The 17878-nt window shown below is 35.1% G+C and overlaps 1 protein-coding gene across 2 annotated transcripts in view; it reads right to left on the bottom strand.

Annotated features, from left to right (window-relative positions):
* Window positions 1-17878, bottom strand: part of PRKD1 (protein kinase D1) — a 312778-nt gene that overhangs the window by 70330 nt on the left and 224570 nt on the right. Inside the window, exons 3-5 of one of the 2 annotated variants that reach the window (XM_029952419.1) lie at window positions 11333-11464; window positions 9850-10010; window positions 1580-1603 (exon numbers count right to left, since the gene is read on the bottom strand). In XM_029952419.1, coding sequence (XP_029808279.1) covers window positions 1580-1603; window positions 9850-10010; window positions 11333-11464 — 317 coding nt within the window. The remainder of the gene's footprint in view (window positions 1-1579; window positions 1604-9849; window positions 10011-11332; window positions 11465-17878) is intronic. The other variant, XM_029952420.1, reaches the window with a different exon arrangement.

The following is a 17878-nucleotide window of genomic DNA, read 5'->3' as shown; positions in this document are numbered from 1 at the left end:
ACTCCTGTCACCAATACAAAGGTCAAATTTTATGCATCATATTCTTCCAAGACTTGTATAAAGAGAAAAGCCTGCTACCTTCTTAACAAACTATATATAAATAAGTTCAAGAACAATAGCTTGTATAGGAAATGCATCTTAATTGCATCAGGAGCCATCCTGTGAAGGCCTGCTGCCTTTAAGTTATATACAACTTTCACAGAAAAGTAAACTAAACGTTAGTCGCTTAGATAATCTGTTCCTGATTGCAATGTAGGATGAGGAAGTGAAAAATGCTTCCCATTCTTGGGCTTCATTCCCAAAGGATAATTTGAAGGGAAAGATTCTAATTCCCATTTCAAATTATGTCTGGAAGGCATTGTAAATTATAAAATTTATAAGAATATAAAAAATTATATGTACCTAGCTTTCTCCCTATTTTTTTTTATTTTTAGAGAGAGAGTGCAAGTGGGGGAGGGGAGAGAGAGAGAGAGAGAGAGAGAGGAAAGAGAGAGGAGTGGGGCTTGATACCATAACCTTGGGATCATTACCCAAACCTCAATCAAGAGCCTGATATTCAACATACTGAGCCACCCAGGTGCTTTTCACCCTGAACTTTTCTAAATAGGGCATGTTTTGAACTAGGATGATTTTTCCAAACATACAAATTTACGATTATTGAAGTAGATTTCTTCATTTTATATCCTGAGGATCAAGATAACTTGACTTCTCAATTTTATTTAACCTCGTACATGTTCTGGTTATGTTTTCATTAGCTTCTTTTGTTAGAGTTACTTTAACAAGATCAAGTAAGAATGAACACTAATAATGGTGTCTGAAACTTCTAGTCTCATGAAGAAAAATAACAATGTCAACTCTCAATTTGCCACAAGTACAGAAATAAGGAAAACTAAATATTAATAAGACAATACATCAAAACAAGTTATCATAATAAAAGCACTGTTTTCTACTCCACTTTAACATTTGATTTAAATGCCTTTCCTCCATATTCAGGTTATCATTTGCTTAAGATAAATAAAAGGCCAGTTTTGGAGAGGGGTGTAATTAAAACCTCTATGAAGAAAATTTGTGAATTTTCCAAATATGATTTCTTCATGGACTGAGACCTCAATCTACCCACTTGCATACCATATTTTAAAAAATAATTAAATATATTGTGATAATACACTAAGGATTAAAAGCTCTTTTCTTTAAAAAGGTTACATTCATCTTCAGGCAGTCCTTGTTTTAGGCCTTACCATGCCAGCTAAAACCTGTGTATAAATATATTGGGATGGTGGCCTCAACTTGCACAGTTCTGTGGTACCCTGGCTTCAGGATACAATTCCAATACGCACGCATCTCAGTTTACATGCTGCTAGCTAGCTAAAGTGTGTTCTGACAGTATTCTGTTCTATTTTCAACCTGTCTTGTCAGTTTCGTGGAAAGATCACTGGGGCTGGATTCTGAGCTGCATCCTGACCTGATTATTTTCATAGGGTCAATACCAATAATTGGTTGAGGTCAACCTATTACTATAATGTTGTTTTATAAAAGATGGTGAAACATATTCCTATTGTCAGGTGGAATTTGTACCTACCTCGAAGCCAGGACTCACAGGAGACTGAAACATGAAGTTGTAAGGGCAAAGAGCAGGCAAAGGTGCAGAATAAAGGGGAAAAAAGACAAGAAAATGATGTTATTTGAAGAAAGCAAGGCATGTTATCAATGTCATATATAGGTGCATTTTCAAGAAAAATGTTATACTTATCAGTCTTTACAGGCACAAAGACATCTGAGTTAGAAATGAATATTAACATTTAAACGGAACTATAGACACTAAGTCGAGACTGCAAAAACACAGTTTACAGTTATGAGTTGGTGTAGGTTAAAAAAAAAACTACTTGTTATGGTGTCAATGATGAAAGACAGCTCTTTCACCTTGTTGAAAATAAATTATAGTCAGAATGAAGCATTTTTGACCTTTACGTGAAAGATTAGATTTTCTTCACAATAATTCATCCTCTCAATGGGAAAAGAATGAAAAAGGTCATCAAAGTAATCAAATGTTACGTAGTTGTTATCTGCCTGCAGGCAAGAAAAAGCTGATGAATAATCAGTATTAGTAGTTTACAAACCTGGAAAGTCCAACAGTGGGTTAGAGTTTTAATGAGAGAAATATGCCTACAGTGCATTCTTTGCTCATTTTAGTCTTTATTGCATATCATTGTTTTATGTCTGATTTCACTCAAGGTTGAAATATAAATCAAAAGTAGAAAGGTTATTCTGAAAAAATATTTTAAGAGGAGTATCAGTGAAAAATATAAGAAACATCTTGTTTAAATAGACAATATATATCCTGTATTTACACTAATCAAAATAAAATATAGCTGATATAATCCAAAATCAAAAATAAAATATAGCTGACTCTTTTTCTTAACAAAAATGCTTGTGCCATTCCTGCCTTCCCCAAAGCAGGAAGCCTAGCAAGGTTGATATCCTTAAAGGTGCAACTGAATACATACAAGTTCTCAGTGATGTTTCGGAAGGAGCCAAAGACTCGGAGAGACAAAAGCTGGATCACCAAAGTTGTAACAACAACGCTTCTGAACCACCTACATCCTCGGCTAGAGATCTACCGAGAAACAGCATTCAACGTGCCAGCTGTTGTTGTTCTCTGAGCCCCCACCCTATTCTGCAATGTGCAATCTGCAATCAGAGACATCGGGAAGTGGTGTGCGTAGGTTCTGCCACGATTGTTAGCCATTAATACCTGCTACATTTCTGGATTGACATGAAGCATGTGCAGAATTCAGATTAAATAACTGCTCATTTGAACAGATCCAAACACGACTTTTGAGAATGTTGGGGAGGAACACCTTACTTTGCCCTATGTCCTTTTAGCTAGACTTAGAAGCAAATTGACATGAGAAGGATTAACACAAGAAAATCTAATTTAATAGGTGTATATATGCACAGGGAATCAGGATAGATATATAAATGCCAAAGACAATGAGGGAACATGAAAGTGATATGAGCTAAGGAGAGGCATAGGGTCTGAGGACATGGAGGGAAGACTGTCATTAGCAAGAAGGTGAAAGGAGATGTTTAGAAAAAAGCAACTTATTTTATGGATATCAACAAACTGTTTCTAAAGTTTAGGAGGAACAGGAAAAAGAACAGAATAGCCAATATAATATTGAAGAAGAAGAACATAATTGGAGGATTGATGCTACCTGATTTCAAGACTTACTCTAAAACTATAATAATAAAGACAGTGCATTACTTGCTGAAATAAGAGATAAATATAATGACTTCACTCATGTGGAATTTAAGATACAAAACAGATGAACATTAAAGGAAGGGAAAGTAAAAATAATATAAAAACAGGGAGAGGGACAAACCATAAGAAACTCTTAAATACAGAGAGCAAACAGAGGGTTGCTCTAGGGGTCGTGGGTGAGGGGATGGGCTAAATGGGCAAGGGACATTAAGAAGGACACTTGCGATGAACACTAGGTGTTACATGTAGGAGATGAATCACTGGAGTCTACTCCTGAAATCATTATTGTACTATATGCTAACTTGGATGTAAATTAAAAAAATAATTAAATAATAAATATTAAAATTAAATCTTAAAAAAAAGAAAGAGACAAATAGATCAATGTATCAGATTAGTGTACCTCAAAAAAGACCTTCATAAATATAGTCAACTGATCTCTGACAAAGAAACAAAGGCAATACAATGTACAAAGATAGTTTCCTCAACAAATGGCCCTAGACAAACTAAACATAGACATGGAAAAAAAAAATGTAGACATATACCTTACATCCTTTGGAAAAATTAACTCTAAATAAACCACAGACCTTGATGTAAAGCACAATACTATGACATTCCTAGAAGATAACATAGGATAAAAACCTACATGACTTTAAATATGGTGATGGCTTTTTAGAAATACAATCAAAGTCAGAATTTATGAAAGAAACAACTGATAAGTTAGATTTCATTACAATTAAAGACAAGCCACAGACTGGGAGGAAGTATATGCAAAATATTTGCAAAAGATACATCTAATAAAGGATTATTATCTAAAATACACAAAGAACTTCTAAAACTCAACAAGAAAACAACTTAATTTAAAAAATGGGCCCAAAACCTTAACAGACGCCTCACTAAAGAAGACATAGAGCAGGGGTGCCTGGCAGGCTCAGTCAGGAGAGAATCAAGACTCTTGTTCCTGGGGTTATAGATTTGAGGCCCACATGGAGTGTAGAGATTACTTAAAAATGAAAATCTTTAAACAACAACAAAAGAAGATATAGCACACAGAAAATAAACATATGAAAAGAAGCTCTACATTCATATTTCATCAGGAAAACACAAATTAAAACAATAAAATACAGCCACATACCTATCAGAATGGCCAAAATCCAGAACACTGATAATACCAAATGCTAATAAGGACATGAAACAATAGGAACTCTCATTCATTGCTGGTGGGAATGCAAAATAGTACAGCCACTTTGAAGACAGTTTGATGGCTTCCTATACAACTTAACATACTCTTACCTTGTAATCTAGCAATCAAGCTTTACGATACTCAGAAGAGTTAAAAACTTTTGTCTACACAAAAACCTATATACATGGGTGTTCATAGTGGCCTTAATTCATAATTGCTCAAAACTGGAACTGGCCAAGATGTCCTGCATTAGGTACATGGATAAATAAACTATGGACACCTAGATAATGAAATATTATTCCATGCTAAAAGGAAAGGGTGAGGTCAGGCCATGAAAAGACATGGAGGAAACTTAAATGCATATTACTAAGTAAAAGAACCCAATCTGGAAAGGGTACATACTGTGTGATTCCAACTATATGACATTCTGGAAAAGGCAAAGCTATGGAGAAAGTAAAAAGATCTCTAGTTAGCAGGGACTGGGTAAAACGGAAGAAGGAAGAACAGTGGGAGCACAGAGGATTTTTAGGGCAGTGAAAATACTTTATATAATACCATAATGATGAATACATCATTACATTTGCCCAAATCCACAGAATATACAGCAAGGTTGAACCCTAAAATGGGAGTTTAGGTGATTATGATGTGTCAGTGTAGACTCATCAGTATTAACAAAAGTACTGCTCTGATGAGTGATGCTGATAATGAGGAGAGGCGATACATGTGTTAGGGGCAGGTGGTATATCGGAAATCTTGTTACCTTCTTTTCAATTTTGCTGAGAACCTAAAAAAGCTCAAAAAATGAGGTCTAAAAATATTAAATAGCAAGAAATAAAAATGCTTGTACATATCTCTCTATACATGTCTATACACATGTCTGTTGACTATAAACCAAGGAGTAGAACTGTGAATTCGTGTTATGCAAATTTTCAGGTTTAACAGATAAATGCCAACCATTTTTCCAAAGTTGCTGTACCAACAGATACTCACAGTAGTAGTGTATGTGAGTTCCAGTTGTTTAATATCTTCATCAATACTTCTTATTATCAGTTTTATTTTCAATGTTAGACATTCTGGTGTAGAGATATTTCACTGTAGTTTTAACATTATACAACTTGAAACTAGTGATGCAAAGTACATTTTTATGTTTATTGGCTGTGTTCTATTATAAAGTGCTGTTTAAGCAAGTATTTTTGCCTATATCTTAAATGGGGTTGTCTGTCTTCTAAATTTTTGTAGATGTATTTTATATATTCTGGACATGCATTTCTTTAATATACATACTTTGAAAATATCTTCTGCCATTCAGTGACTTGTTTCCCATCAATGGTATTTATTACTGAAAACAATTTCTTAATTTTACTGATGTTCAATTTATCAGTCTTTTCCCTTTGGCATCAGTGATTTGAGTCTTGTTGAAAAAGGCTTTCCAATCCCAAGTTCTTATAGATATTCTTCTATGTTATCTCCTAGAAGCTCCCAATGTACCTTGAATTGATTTTGTATGTGGTATAAAGTAGGATCAAGATTTATGTTTTCCATACAGATATCCAAATGGTCCTAGAAATATTTGTTGAAAAGACTATCCTTTTCTCATAGCAGTGATATTCTTGTCAGAAATCAGTTGGCTTTGTCTATACACACAGTTTGTGAACTCTCTTTGTTCTGTTTGATTGGTTTATTGTTGTTGCATAATACCATATTATTTTTGGATACTTAGACCTTGTATAATCTACATTGTCTTAATGGTGGCTTTACAATATGTTTGGAAATTCTCCAGCTTGGGAGTTTTCAACCTCAGCATGACTGCTATTTGCGCCAGACACTTTGTTTTGGGGGCTGTCCTGTGCACTGACTTCTCTGTGATTTCCTTCTTTCTGAGACATTGGTCCCTTAAATCTTGATTGCTTTGGTTGTTTTTGGGCACCTCCAAATATTTTGTTCTGTTCTCTTCAGGTATATTTTAGTCAGGTTGTATAATTGTCCCTTGTAGAACAGTTCATCAGATATAAACTTGTTCATAGCTAGGAGCAGAAGTTCTAAAAGAGATGATTTAACTTTTTGCCTAAGATTAAGTCTTATATAACATGGTCTCAATTGATTTTAATATTCCCCAAGTATTACAAGAATGTTGGTAAATAAAAATAAAAAGATAAATAAAGCATAGAGAAATGATAAGATTTAATCCTGACTTCTCTTCTGTAATTTTCTTGTCTATAAAATGTATATAATCTTATTAAGTATACTTATATATAATGATACAACATATTAATGTATCCTACTCAAGGACCTACTGAATTTTTCTCATTTCCTTCTAATACTGGTGATGGTGTGTAGAAGGGTATACACCCCTGCTGAGTTATTACACCATAAATTAACTTCATTTTGAGTCGTCTTCAAAGATGCACTACTTTATGGCTGGTATAATGAATACAGTTTACTGCCAAAATTGAAGATAGATAAAGCCTATCATATGATTTATGTTGTTATGCTCTTTTTCTATCTTAGTGGCCTTATGGAAATCTGAGATTCAATTTTATGTGCCCAAAATGAATAAATTAATAGAATTATCAGTGTCTTAATTTGCATGTGAAATAGTGATTTTATAGTCAAAACAAGTCATCAAGTATGGACGGGAGAAACATTTTTTTACATTTGAGAGAAAATCTATATACTTGTCATGGCAGACTTGCAATTTGGGTGATATAATGAGATTAATAAGCAATGTCATTTTTATCTTGGTCATCATCTTTTTTGGAAATGGAAAAATATCCTTTATGGTATATAGCACTAAAGGGTTTTACTACTATTGACATAATATTGCTTTTGATTAGGCATTCACTCTAAATTTTAAACTGTAATTACTGACCTCTTCTGCCTTGCCCAGGGATAAAGAGGGACAGATTCACTGTACTACAGTATGCTTGGGTAGAACAGGGTGGCTTTGTTCCTACATAAAGTAAGTAACCAATGCACGACCATGACCCAAGGCAAATGGAAAATACGTGCCCTCCTCAAAGCGGGCCAGTATTTCTTCCTTCCTCAGGTATTGGATAAAACCAGAGAAAAACCGGTATCCTATGCAGGCACAAAGAGCTTTGATACATGTAATACAGGACTTTCAGAGCCAGTATGTTAAATAGTGTCACAAACATTGTTTCCATGGGCATTTCTTATTTAATGGCTACATGTTGGGCCTTTTATACAAGGTTATGGGAGTTTATGATAACAACATTTTTCAAAGTAAGATTTTTCTCACCTCACAAATATCTGACTTGATCATGATTTTTATAGTAGAAACCTGATTTTTAAAAATATATATTAAAAAGGAAACATTTTAAGCAATTTACTATAAAAATTTTCATTCAGCAATAAAGCACTAGTAAATTTCAACATTTCATATAAACTATAGCTTGTGATCAAGTAATTCAAATGATAAAATCATTATTTAATTTGGCTAAATAAAACAGTTCAATAATTTGATTTAAAAACTTGTGTTAAAGTCTATAGATAGGTAACCTAAATTATATTTACATATAAATTGTATATATTTATAAACATATGCATGCACATAATCTAAGTATGTAATTTAATTTATGCTTTAAAAATCTGTTATATGTGTGATGTTCTGAAGTATATATATGTATGTCTGTCTATATATAATTATACATGTATTTGTCTGTATATGTATATATTATAAAAAGTTGAAAAAGACCTAAAGAAGAATCTTTAGCATTAATCATCTAGATTCTAATATGTTCTAATAATGAAAGGCTTTAGATTTGTTGTGGGATCTTAAATAATTTTTTAAAACACACTTATTTTTACAATTTTGTTTCTTAAAGTTACTTGTAAGTGTTCTATAAATAGTATGAGTCTCAGTGACTATCTTAAAAGCAAGAGTAACTGCTAGAACTTGACAAATCTCTACTTATAAAAATTCAAACTAAATCAAGGAATTTCAGAATTGAGAAGCTGACATAAGAATTATTTGAAAAAAGTAAATAGCGTTTGATTTAAGCACCTTTCTTTTCTTTTAATGTTTGTTTATTTTTGAGAGGGAAAAAAGTGTGAGTATGGAAGGGGCAAAGAGAGGGGGACAGAGAATCTGAAGCATGCCCTGCACTGACATCAGAGAGTCCGACATGGGGCTCGAACCCACAAAGTGAGATCATGAGCTCAGCCAAAGTCAGATGCATAACTGACTGAGCCACCCAGGTGCCCCAATTTAAGCACCTTTCGATGAGAATATCACTATTTCCAATTAATGCAATATTACGGAATAATATAAAATGACACACATACATTCTTAACAGTTACCAAACATAAAACATTCTTCTGTTAATGCTAGGATTAAGTACTTGCCTTCTACCGAAAGGCTCACTTCATGAAAGATTGAAAACAACACTCTCAATTTTCAGTCAGTTTTGGGAAAATAGAGTATGACATTTTCCTGTTTACCAAAATGAGCATGCATTATTAAATTATATGTCTGATTCATGGTGTAACAAAACTGAAGTGATAAAGAAAACAATAAAATATCTTCCAAACAAGGGACTAATGAATACAACTTTTGAGAGATGTTTTCAAAATTTACTGCCCCTCTCCACTCCAAGAGGGATGAATTTAACTTTAATGTTTTAATAATTTTTAATTTTTTTCAATTGATTTTTTCAATAGCTGGCTTACTAAAAAGTCTTTAGGAGGAGGGAGTAAATATTGGGTATTTAAATCCTCACACTGCTAAGCCTATTCTATTATTTTAAATAATTCACATAATTACCACAATTTTTACTTGGTTTTGAATGTTTGGAAAATTCAAATTTTAATTTCTCAAAGAATATTTAAGTCTTATCCATAAGAAAAGTATTTTAGAGGTAACAGAAATATTTAAAACATTTAAGTGCTATTGTTCTCATAGCATCTGTCAATCCGAGTCACCCTGACAATACCCTAGAATGTATGCCAGTATTGCCAAGAAAATAAAGACTTTCATATTTTTATAGGAGCAAATTTAAAATTTTCTCCCAGAATAAATATGCAACTATGTCACAAAGTACTCTAATAATCTTCAGAGAAGAACATCTTTTATCTCTGGTTTCCAAATTTTGATCTAGTGTGTTTTGCAACATTCACACATTAGTTTGTGCTGTTCTGGCCCTATGACCATGATGAAACCTTACATATTTTCTAATTGCACTGAGCTCACAGATAAAAAGCAAACTCAAAGCTGTTGGATATTTGATGAAGCACTGACCAGTCTACAGCACAAACCCTGAGGAAACACAGTCCATAGCCCCCTGGCCGTGTCCTCCCTCCCGGGGTGCTGTCTTGGATTGACACTGTTACCACATTGTCCCACAGATCTCTCATGCAAGCAGACAAACGAGTAAACAGGAAGCTGTACCAGGAGGGGCTCGTCAGGGGCACTGGTGGAGAGCTCAGCAGATGCTGTGCGGATGGTGCTGAGCCCAGTGAGGGAAACATTCGAGAGCCTTCTCCTCCTCACGCCACTGCAATTGTTGGGGATTTTAAATGCACATCTCTTATGGTAATTCAGTCCGCATCCTGGAAAGAGAAAGAAAAAGTGATTTTTGTTCAACCATAAATTAAAAGCTCTTCTAGTATTAAATTATGCATTTTTAAAAATAGTACTATTTCCATTTTTCTTGAGGCTATTTGGAAATTCAAATTTTCTTTGGAGCTTTTTCTGATTTCTTTTCAGAAATTGTAAATAAGGTGGGTTTTGAATTCTGATTCTATTGCATGAGCTCAGCAACTCCTCTGGTTATCATTTTTTTAAATGTTCTTGGATATAATGGACTTGGGCTTTCAGGGATTGAAAGAAAAAAGGAAGGAAGGAAGAAAGCAACCAAAGATATCACCTAAGGCATTTTTAGCTGCCACAAGTTCTAGTGTGAGTGGACACATAAGGGAAAGTTAATCACAGTGCATCACAACTTTTGAACTTGATGTGAATCCTGGCTCTATAATTTTTTTTGTTTATATGAACTTGCACACCTCAGTTTGGCTATCCATAAAATAGGGATAATAACTACCTTATAGAATTATTAAGAAGATATGTTAAGATACTTTACATGCTGGCTTCCACATGGTAGATAATTAGGAAAGTACTAGTTTTTGTTTGATATTTCCACTATTTACAGCTCCCCGCGTGTCACATAGGAGGCCAGAAAATTTCCATAAAGCCACACTTTAGGCAGTTTCTTCTAAATTACTTATCACCTGTCTTCTCACAGACAGAAATTCAAAAACTGTGGTTAGCTTATTTCTAGGTTGCATCATAAACACTTAGTTATACTGGCCAAAGTTCAAACAGCTCTACCCTACACAACTCAAAGAGAACACTGTATGGTTGGAATATTTTTAAGATGATATAATAGTGTTCTAGCCACTTGAGTTTAAAGAGTTCTTTTCATGGTAACATTCATTTTATGGTGAACTATCATATTGGTGTAGAAACATGGGTATGATTTCCAGGCCACCACTCTATAGCTGAATTACTTTGCATGTTTTGATTAACCTCCAAAATTTTTGCTCATTTCGACAAACATTTATCAAATGCCTACAAATCAAAATTCTGGTTTCAGAAGCAATTATTATTTTTAGTTTGTTGACAAAATAACCAACACAAAAGAAACATATCCACATAGTAGGGGAAAACGATATGAGAATCAGGTTTCCCAGAACAGAGAAAATAGGCTGAAGACAGAAAATGTAAAGAAATGAATAGAACAGAATCCGTGCACCCCGAAATCGCTGGAAGACATTTAAGGTTAAGAAGACATTACTATAAAGGGCATAACAATAGCACGTAACTTATGTGTTTCAGCATGGAATCGACTTGGGTGCGGAAGAAAAGACCTTACCTTCACATTTAAGGCCTTGACGGACCAACCCCCACAGCATTTCTCCACAGTGATCACAGAAAGCCGGAGCTCTGTATGAATGAACAAAAAGAGCGTGGGGACGAATCTGAAAGTCTTCAAAGGTGGCGGAAGCTGTAAAAATAGTAACATTGGAAAATAAGTTGAATGGATACTCTGATCTGTAGATAATTAGTATCCAAAATAATTAATTTTTTAATGTTTATTTTTGAGAGAGAGAAAGAGAGAGATAGAATGTGAGCAGGGAAGGAGCAGAGAGAGAGAGGGAAACAGAATCTGAGGCAGGCTCCAGGCTCTGTGCTGACAGCTCAGAACCCACAAAATGTGAGATCACGACCTGAGCCAAAGTCGGACACTTAACCCGACTGAGCCACCTAGGCACCCCAGAAGATGGAATACTTCAATATGATCATGAAGAGGTATGTCAGAAGGACAGTGCCCCACTGGAAGACAGGTAAGAAATCTGAGCAGCCTCTTCTTGGGGAGACAGAGTTGTTTGACCTCATGAGGCAACATAACAAAGCATTTATAACTAAGCAGCCTCTTCACCAATATGTCAGAGGGATTTAATACACATGCTGGTAAATTCCAGTCCATTCTTTGAGAAATACATGTTACCAAATCATCATGCAGGGTACATTTTGTTTTCATATATTGTTACTGAGTCGATATGATACTCCTGCAGAGTACTGAAATCCATTATTTTTTTAATTATGTTTTTCCAAATAACATTTCTTATTGTGTTACAAAAGGAGTTTATGCCTTTTGTTGTTGTTCATGTCAAGAAATAGAATGATATAGAGAATTGAAAGTAAAAGACCACCCACTTCCCCATATTCTAATGGGTAGGGGGTATATCTTTTGAGACTTATTGGCATAAGTAGCCTAATGTTGAGCCTTTCCAGTACAGTCCAGAGAGCGTCGTCCTTGGAGGGAGAAGAGCTGGATCCAGCTTTGCCATTACGCAAGTGACATTTTACCTAATCATCATGAGCCTGCTTCTCATACATGAAAAGAGGTCTGACTGATGGTAACGTCTCCATGCCCTAAAATTTTACACTTCCATTAATGTTAAGACTGCGTACGCTTGCTTTCAGAAGGCTGTATTCAAAGAAAATTTGGGGGGAAACTTAGGCCTTAAATATATTGTTCTTTTCTGTCTTTCTCTTCCTTTTGGTTGTCTTCTTGCCTTACTTTTTCAACACACATTTGTTAAGCACCTTCAACATTGTCAGTGCTACAACTGGGTATAAAGATCTAATGATGAGTAAGACATCTTTACAGAGCCTTCCAAACTAGCAAGAAAGAAGGTAAAAACAGACAAACAAACAAACCCACAATAAGTATAAAATAAATTCTAAGGTTCAGAGAAACTACAAAATGTGACCTAAGATATTAATTAGAACTAAAACTACAACCCAGAGGTGTTCTGCCCCCAATTCATGTCCTTTTCACCACATCAGTGTTATATCTTATCTTCCTTAACTCTTCCCAAAAAGTTATATCCAATAACCCCATAATGTGGGGAATAAATAGTTGCAGTTTTCCTATTGTGGCCTCAGAGAGCAGGCTATAGGCTAACAAATCACTCACTAGTGTATTTACAAGTGCCTATCTTGTTAACTCAAGTGTGCAAAGTGTGACAGAGTGAATACTAAAAATGGAGGCCATTCATCTCTGCTATGTAGTTGTCCAAAATTAGGAGGACAACTTTGAGGGTATCACATCCTTCAGGGCAAGTGATAACAGAAGATGCAGGAAGGTGACTCCCTCACACCAGAAAGAATATTGCTGATGGTTCACAGGACATACAATTGGACCATAATAAGAAAGAACATTTTAATGGGTTGGTTTTTCTTTGAGGCTTGAAAACAAACACTCTATTCCAAATTAATGTGCTTTATTGTTGAAAATCACCTGTCATCAACTTTTAAAATTATTACTTCTACTCAGTTGGAAAGATAATTAAAATAACAAGAATAGGGGCAACTGGGTGGCTCAGTCAGTTGAGCTTCCAACTTCAGCTCAGGTCATGATCTTGCGATTCATGTGTTCAAGCCCTGCATCAGGTGCTGTACTGATAGCCCAGGGCCTGGAGCCTGCTTGAGATTCTTTGTCTCCCTCTGTCTCTGGCCCTTCCCTGCTCACGCTCTCTCTTAAAAATAAATAAATAAAATAATAAGAATAATTAAGGTTTATTTCTCTCCTAGTATATACTAGATACTATGCTAAGAGATTAAGTGTGTGAAGAAGAAGCTGACCAAAGAACCACAAATGACCATGCACCAACACTGCCTACATGAAGTTCTGACTTGTACTTATAATAATCTTTATAAAAAGGATTTCAACTGAAATAATTTTGAGAAATTGCATGTTATGTTTCTCACTTCAAGACTGACAATATTATGGTCAATGCTTATCAGTAAAGGAGTATGATTTGGGTACCAATCAACTACTTTTATGGTCTGGTCAAAACGTGTTTTATTTGGGAATGTGAAATTCTCTTTAAAACTGAGTTCTCTTACTAGTGGACACAATTTGCTTTTAAAATAGCAAAGAAAATACTTGTGCCAATCATTAACTCCTTGCTCCTGCCCTACATATACCAAAAGTCACCCTCAGGGCCAAACATCTATGACAATACTATAATACCAATTAGTTAATAATTACTGTAGTTTTCAAAATAAGAAACATTAGTATTTGAGAATACTAAAACTAAGGTGCACTTAGATATTTTTAGATTAATAAGAAAAAATGTAAATAATTAAACTGACCAGACTCCTTCTCCACTCACCCGCCCCCCCCCCCCAAATTTATGCCAGGTAAGTTTGTTTTTTCACTTTTTGAAGGGTATTAACATTCATAAGCAGTTAGCACCCTTGACTTATGTTTAAATGCCATTTTCTAAAGTTCAATTTTAATATTCTCCTGTTAATTTTAGAATAATTAAATACATTTTTAAAATAAAACTACCAAGTGTGGGGAGGTTTTCCATCCATTTGAAATCAAAGCACAACATCCATTCATTATGAATTTACCTGTTCTGCACCCTGGGGGAAATCAGCATTAGCTGAGTGTATGCATGCCATCGTGCCTAATCACAAAATTGCACTTCAGAGATAATCACTTAGTACAGGAAAACAAAGTGAATGCTGTAATTCCATTTCACTTAAGTTTTGGAATCAAAATGGACAGATAAGAGAAGGAATATTAAAGTGTCTAGAGAATCCAAGAGAGGAACAATGTGCTATCTGTCAGTTTGTCATAATCAATCAACCGACCTAAATTAAAAGCCTGTGACAAGGCTACAAACTCAGCACAATGGGCCCCTTATACCGGTATTTGTGTCTCTTTGATTTGCTCTATTCAAAGTCTATTGTTATGCTCCAGTGTGCAAGAGAGGAGAAAATGACATGCTTTCCTTAGTCACTGAGCATTTGAAACAGGTAATTGAGCCATAACTCTAAAATAATCAGTAGTTCTCTTAAGGTTCATTATGAATTGTTACACAAAATGGAATAAACTGTTTGGTTAGCAGCACAGAAAAAATGAGGCTTCTGAAGCAAAATAAATAATCTCTGTAGGTCAAGACTATTTGCATAATAAAATAAAATAATGTCAGCTCTTCCAAGATTTCCAGTAATTTTTTATTGGTAATTTTGGCAATTTGGGAGAAGTATTAACTCTTTCCAGCATTGACAATTTGGCACAGATATAATATGAGAAAAGGTTAGCACGCTGCAAGTATTATCTCATTCCATTTTTCACAAATGGTATATGACGTAGGTATTATTATTATCCCCACTTGGCAAATGAGAATACTGAGTCTCAGAGAATTAATGAGCTGTCCTAGGTAACGTAGGATCTTGGTTCAGACAGTCTTCACACCCTGAAACATACGCGTTCTCAAAGCCACTCTGAATCAGATTATATTTCTCTGCCCATTAAAACATTATGGATTATAAACCGCATCTTTATTTTATGAATCCCTAGAAAATATTTTTTAAAATTGGAATTATATATAACACACTATCCTTGTGTCATGCATCCTTATCTGAGATGTAAAAGATACTAGAGGGAAAAAGAGCCCTGAAATTAACACGTAGAATGAAATTAATTCAGTTTGTGATCAAATGTCCTTTTAAAGGCTTTCTGCATGACCTTCATTTTGAAATCCTTCTGCTTCTAAACAAATTGGAGTTAGTAACAATAATGGGTTTGTAAACTGTTACAAAAACCAAAGTAATGCCTCACTAAGCCAACTAGAATTTTGTGTCCACACAATAACCAGTGTTGCCACATTCAATTGATAAGTCAGGCCAAGAACAAAGTATTATGAAGTTTTTTAAAGCTCTTCAGATTTGTTGTAGATAAATTTGCTTTTTCCTTAACCTCCAGAATATTGAAATAGCTTCTGGATACCATTCCCAGAAAAATACACATACTCATCAGTTTTAAGGTTTTCAGTGGATAAGAAACCGTATCTACTTAAACATCCTATCATGCATCCAGACACACATATAGTAAATATACATAAATCATCCTCTGTTCCCTGAGAGCTTCTATTACTGGAATGATGACTCCTTACATTTTCAGTTACTCCATTTATGACTATCTCAAATTAAAAGAAAGATTTTTTAAAACACTGAGACCCAAACACTCCTCTGTAACTTCTACGTGGCCCACATCTTTCGTAAATTAGTTCACAGAGGCCAGGCAGTCCTACCTTCAGCACTGAGTTGACTGATGCTGGTTTTATTAATATATCTACAACCTACTAGGTAATGTAATGTATGTTTGAAATAGAAGAATGACAAGGAAAAGTACGTGTTGTTCAGGGTTCAAAGTCAAAATGAGGTTGGCAGACCTATAACTAATCATAATAGAAAATGCAGGAGGAAACACCAAAGAAAGGGTGACTGGAACTGCCTGGGTCTCTCAGAGAAAGTTCATCAAGGAGGGACACTGAGCAGAGAATCTTGAAGGACAGAGTGTGCTATATCTAGAGCAAGAGAGAATGGGATTAAGAGAGAACATTTTTAGTCAGTCCTATTTTACCTTATTACAGACAATTTTAGGATTATCTACATATTTCTTAATAGTTATAAATACTGTGAGTTCTTGATATTTCATTTTTGTTGCACTGTTAGGACAGTTAGGAAAGTGACTCCAAATTTTCCATGTGCCGTATACCTGAGAGATGACAACACATCATTTCCATGCTACTGTGGCCTAGGTATTTGACAGTGTTTGCAAAATTAAGCTTGCATATGTATGTATTATCTCTGCTCCCCCAGATGCCCATATCTATCCCCTGAGGCTGGTGATTTGTTTCTGCTTCTTCATTTGTCTCCAGCTCTCCAAGCCATGTTTTTTTTCTAATGTTTATTTATTTATTTGGAGAGGAAGAGGGAGAGCACAAGTGGGGAAGGGTCAGAGAGAGAGAGAGACAGAGAGAGAGGGAGAGAGAGACTCCCAAGCAGCCTCTGCACTGTCAGAACAGAGCCTGACAGAGGGGTCAAACCCATGAACCAAACTGTGAGATGATGACTGACCCGAAGTCAAGAACTGGACCGTTAACCCACTGAGACACCCAGGTGCCCCACTCCAAGTAATGTTTGTACCAGCTTCTCCCTTTGAAGAAATGAGATAAGCATTTCTATTTTTGACTTGCAACTGACCAGAGAAACGTTAGTGAGGTGCAATGATGAGAACTTGGGAGGCTATGAATATCCCAGAGGTTACAGAGGCCAAGATAAAGAAACCCATAAAATGTATTTAGATATGTTGATTAGGCAGTTCAGAATGTTCTGGGAAAATATTTTATAGGTCCACAGACAGAGGCCCTTAAAAAAAATTGCTCCAAAAGGAATGATCTCTCAAGCCAATTGATAGCATAATAAGAGACCCTAATTAGGAAGAAAAGTGGGGGAGGGGAGCGGGTAGCTACAGAAACTGGCTTAAAAGCTCAGGGAATTCTCTGATAAGCTCATACTGAGAAAGAAAATGCATCAGTTACAGAAGAAGCGGCAGAGTCCAGTGAAGGCAAACGTGGCTCGCCATGCCAAGAAGACTCAGCGAGGGAAAAGCCAAAGCTATGAAGTCTGAAACACAACAAAAAACCTTTTAGTTGTGTTATATGTAGAAAGAACGAAGCAGAGATAGTCCTGAACCATGAAAAAAATAGCTTAATGCTAACAGATGAAATAAAAAAGCTAATCTATTCAATTGCAATGTTTTCATATCTGTCCTAAAAGGGGACTGTTTTAAAACAATAATAAAAAGTTAGAAGAACAAATATATTTGAGAAGAAAACACAGTAGATAAAGATTACCTAAGGGCTTTAAATGAATTATTTTAAAGAGGCCCAAATAATTTATATATGAGACCTCAAAATTAACTTTTAACATTTAAGGGTTAATTTTTTTTTCTTCATAATATTTTATTGTCAAATTGTTTTCCATATAACACCCAGTGCTCTTCCCCTTAAGTGCCCTCCACCATCACCACCACCTCTCTTCCCCCCTC

The sequence above is a fragment of the Suricata suricatta genome, chromosome 9 (assembly GCF_006229205.1).
Source record: "Suricata suricatta isolate VVHF042 chromosome 9, meerkat_22Aug2017_6uvM2_HiC, whole genome shotgun sequence".
NCBI classification, from domain to species: Eukaryota; Metazoa; Chordata; class Mammalia; order Carnivora; family Herpestidae; genus Suricata; species Suricata suricatta.
The sequence above is the reverse complement of the archived record's forward strand: the minus strand, read 5'-3'. Positions and strand labels throughout refer to the sequence as shown.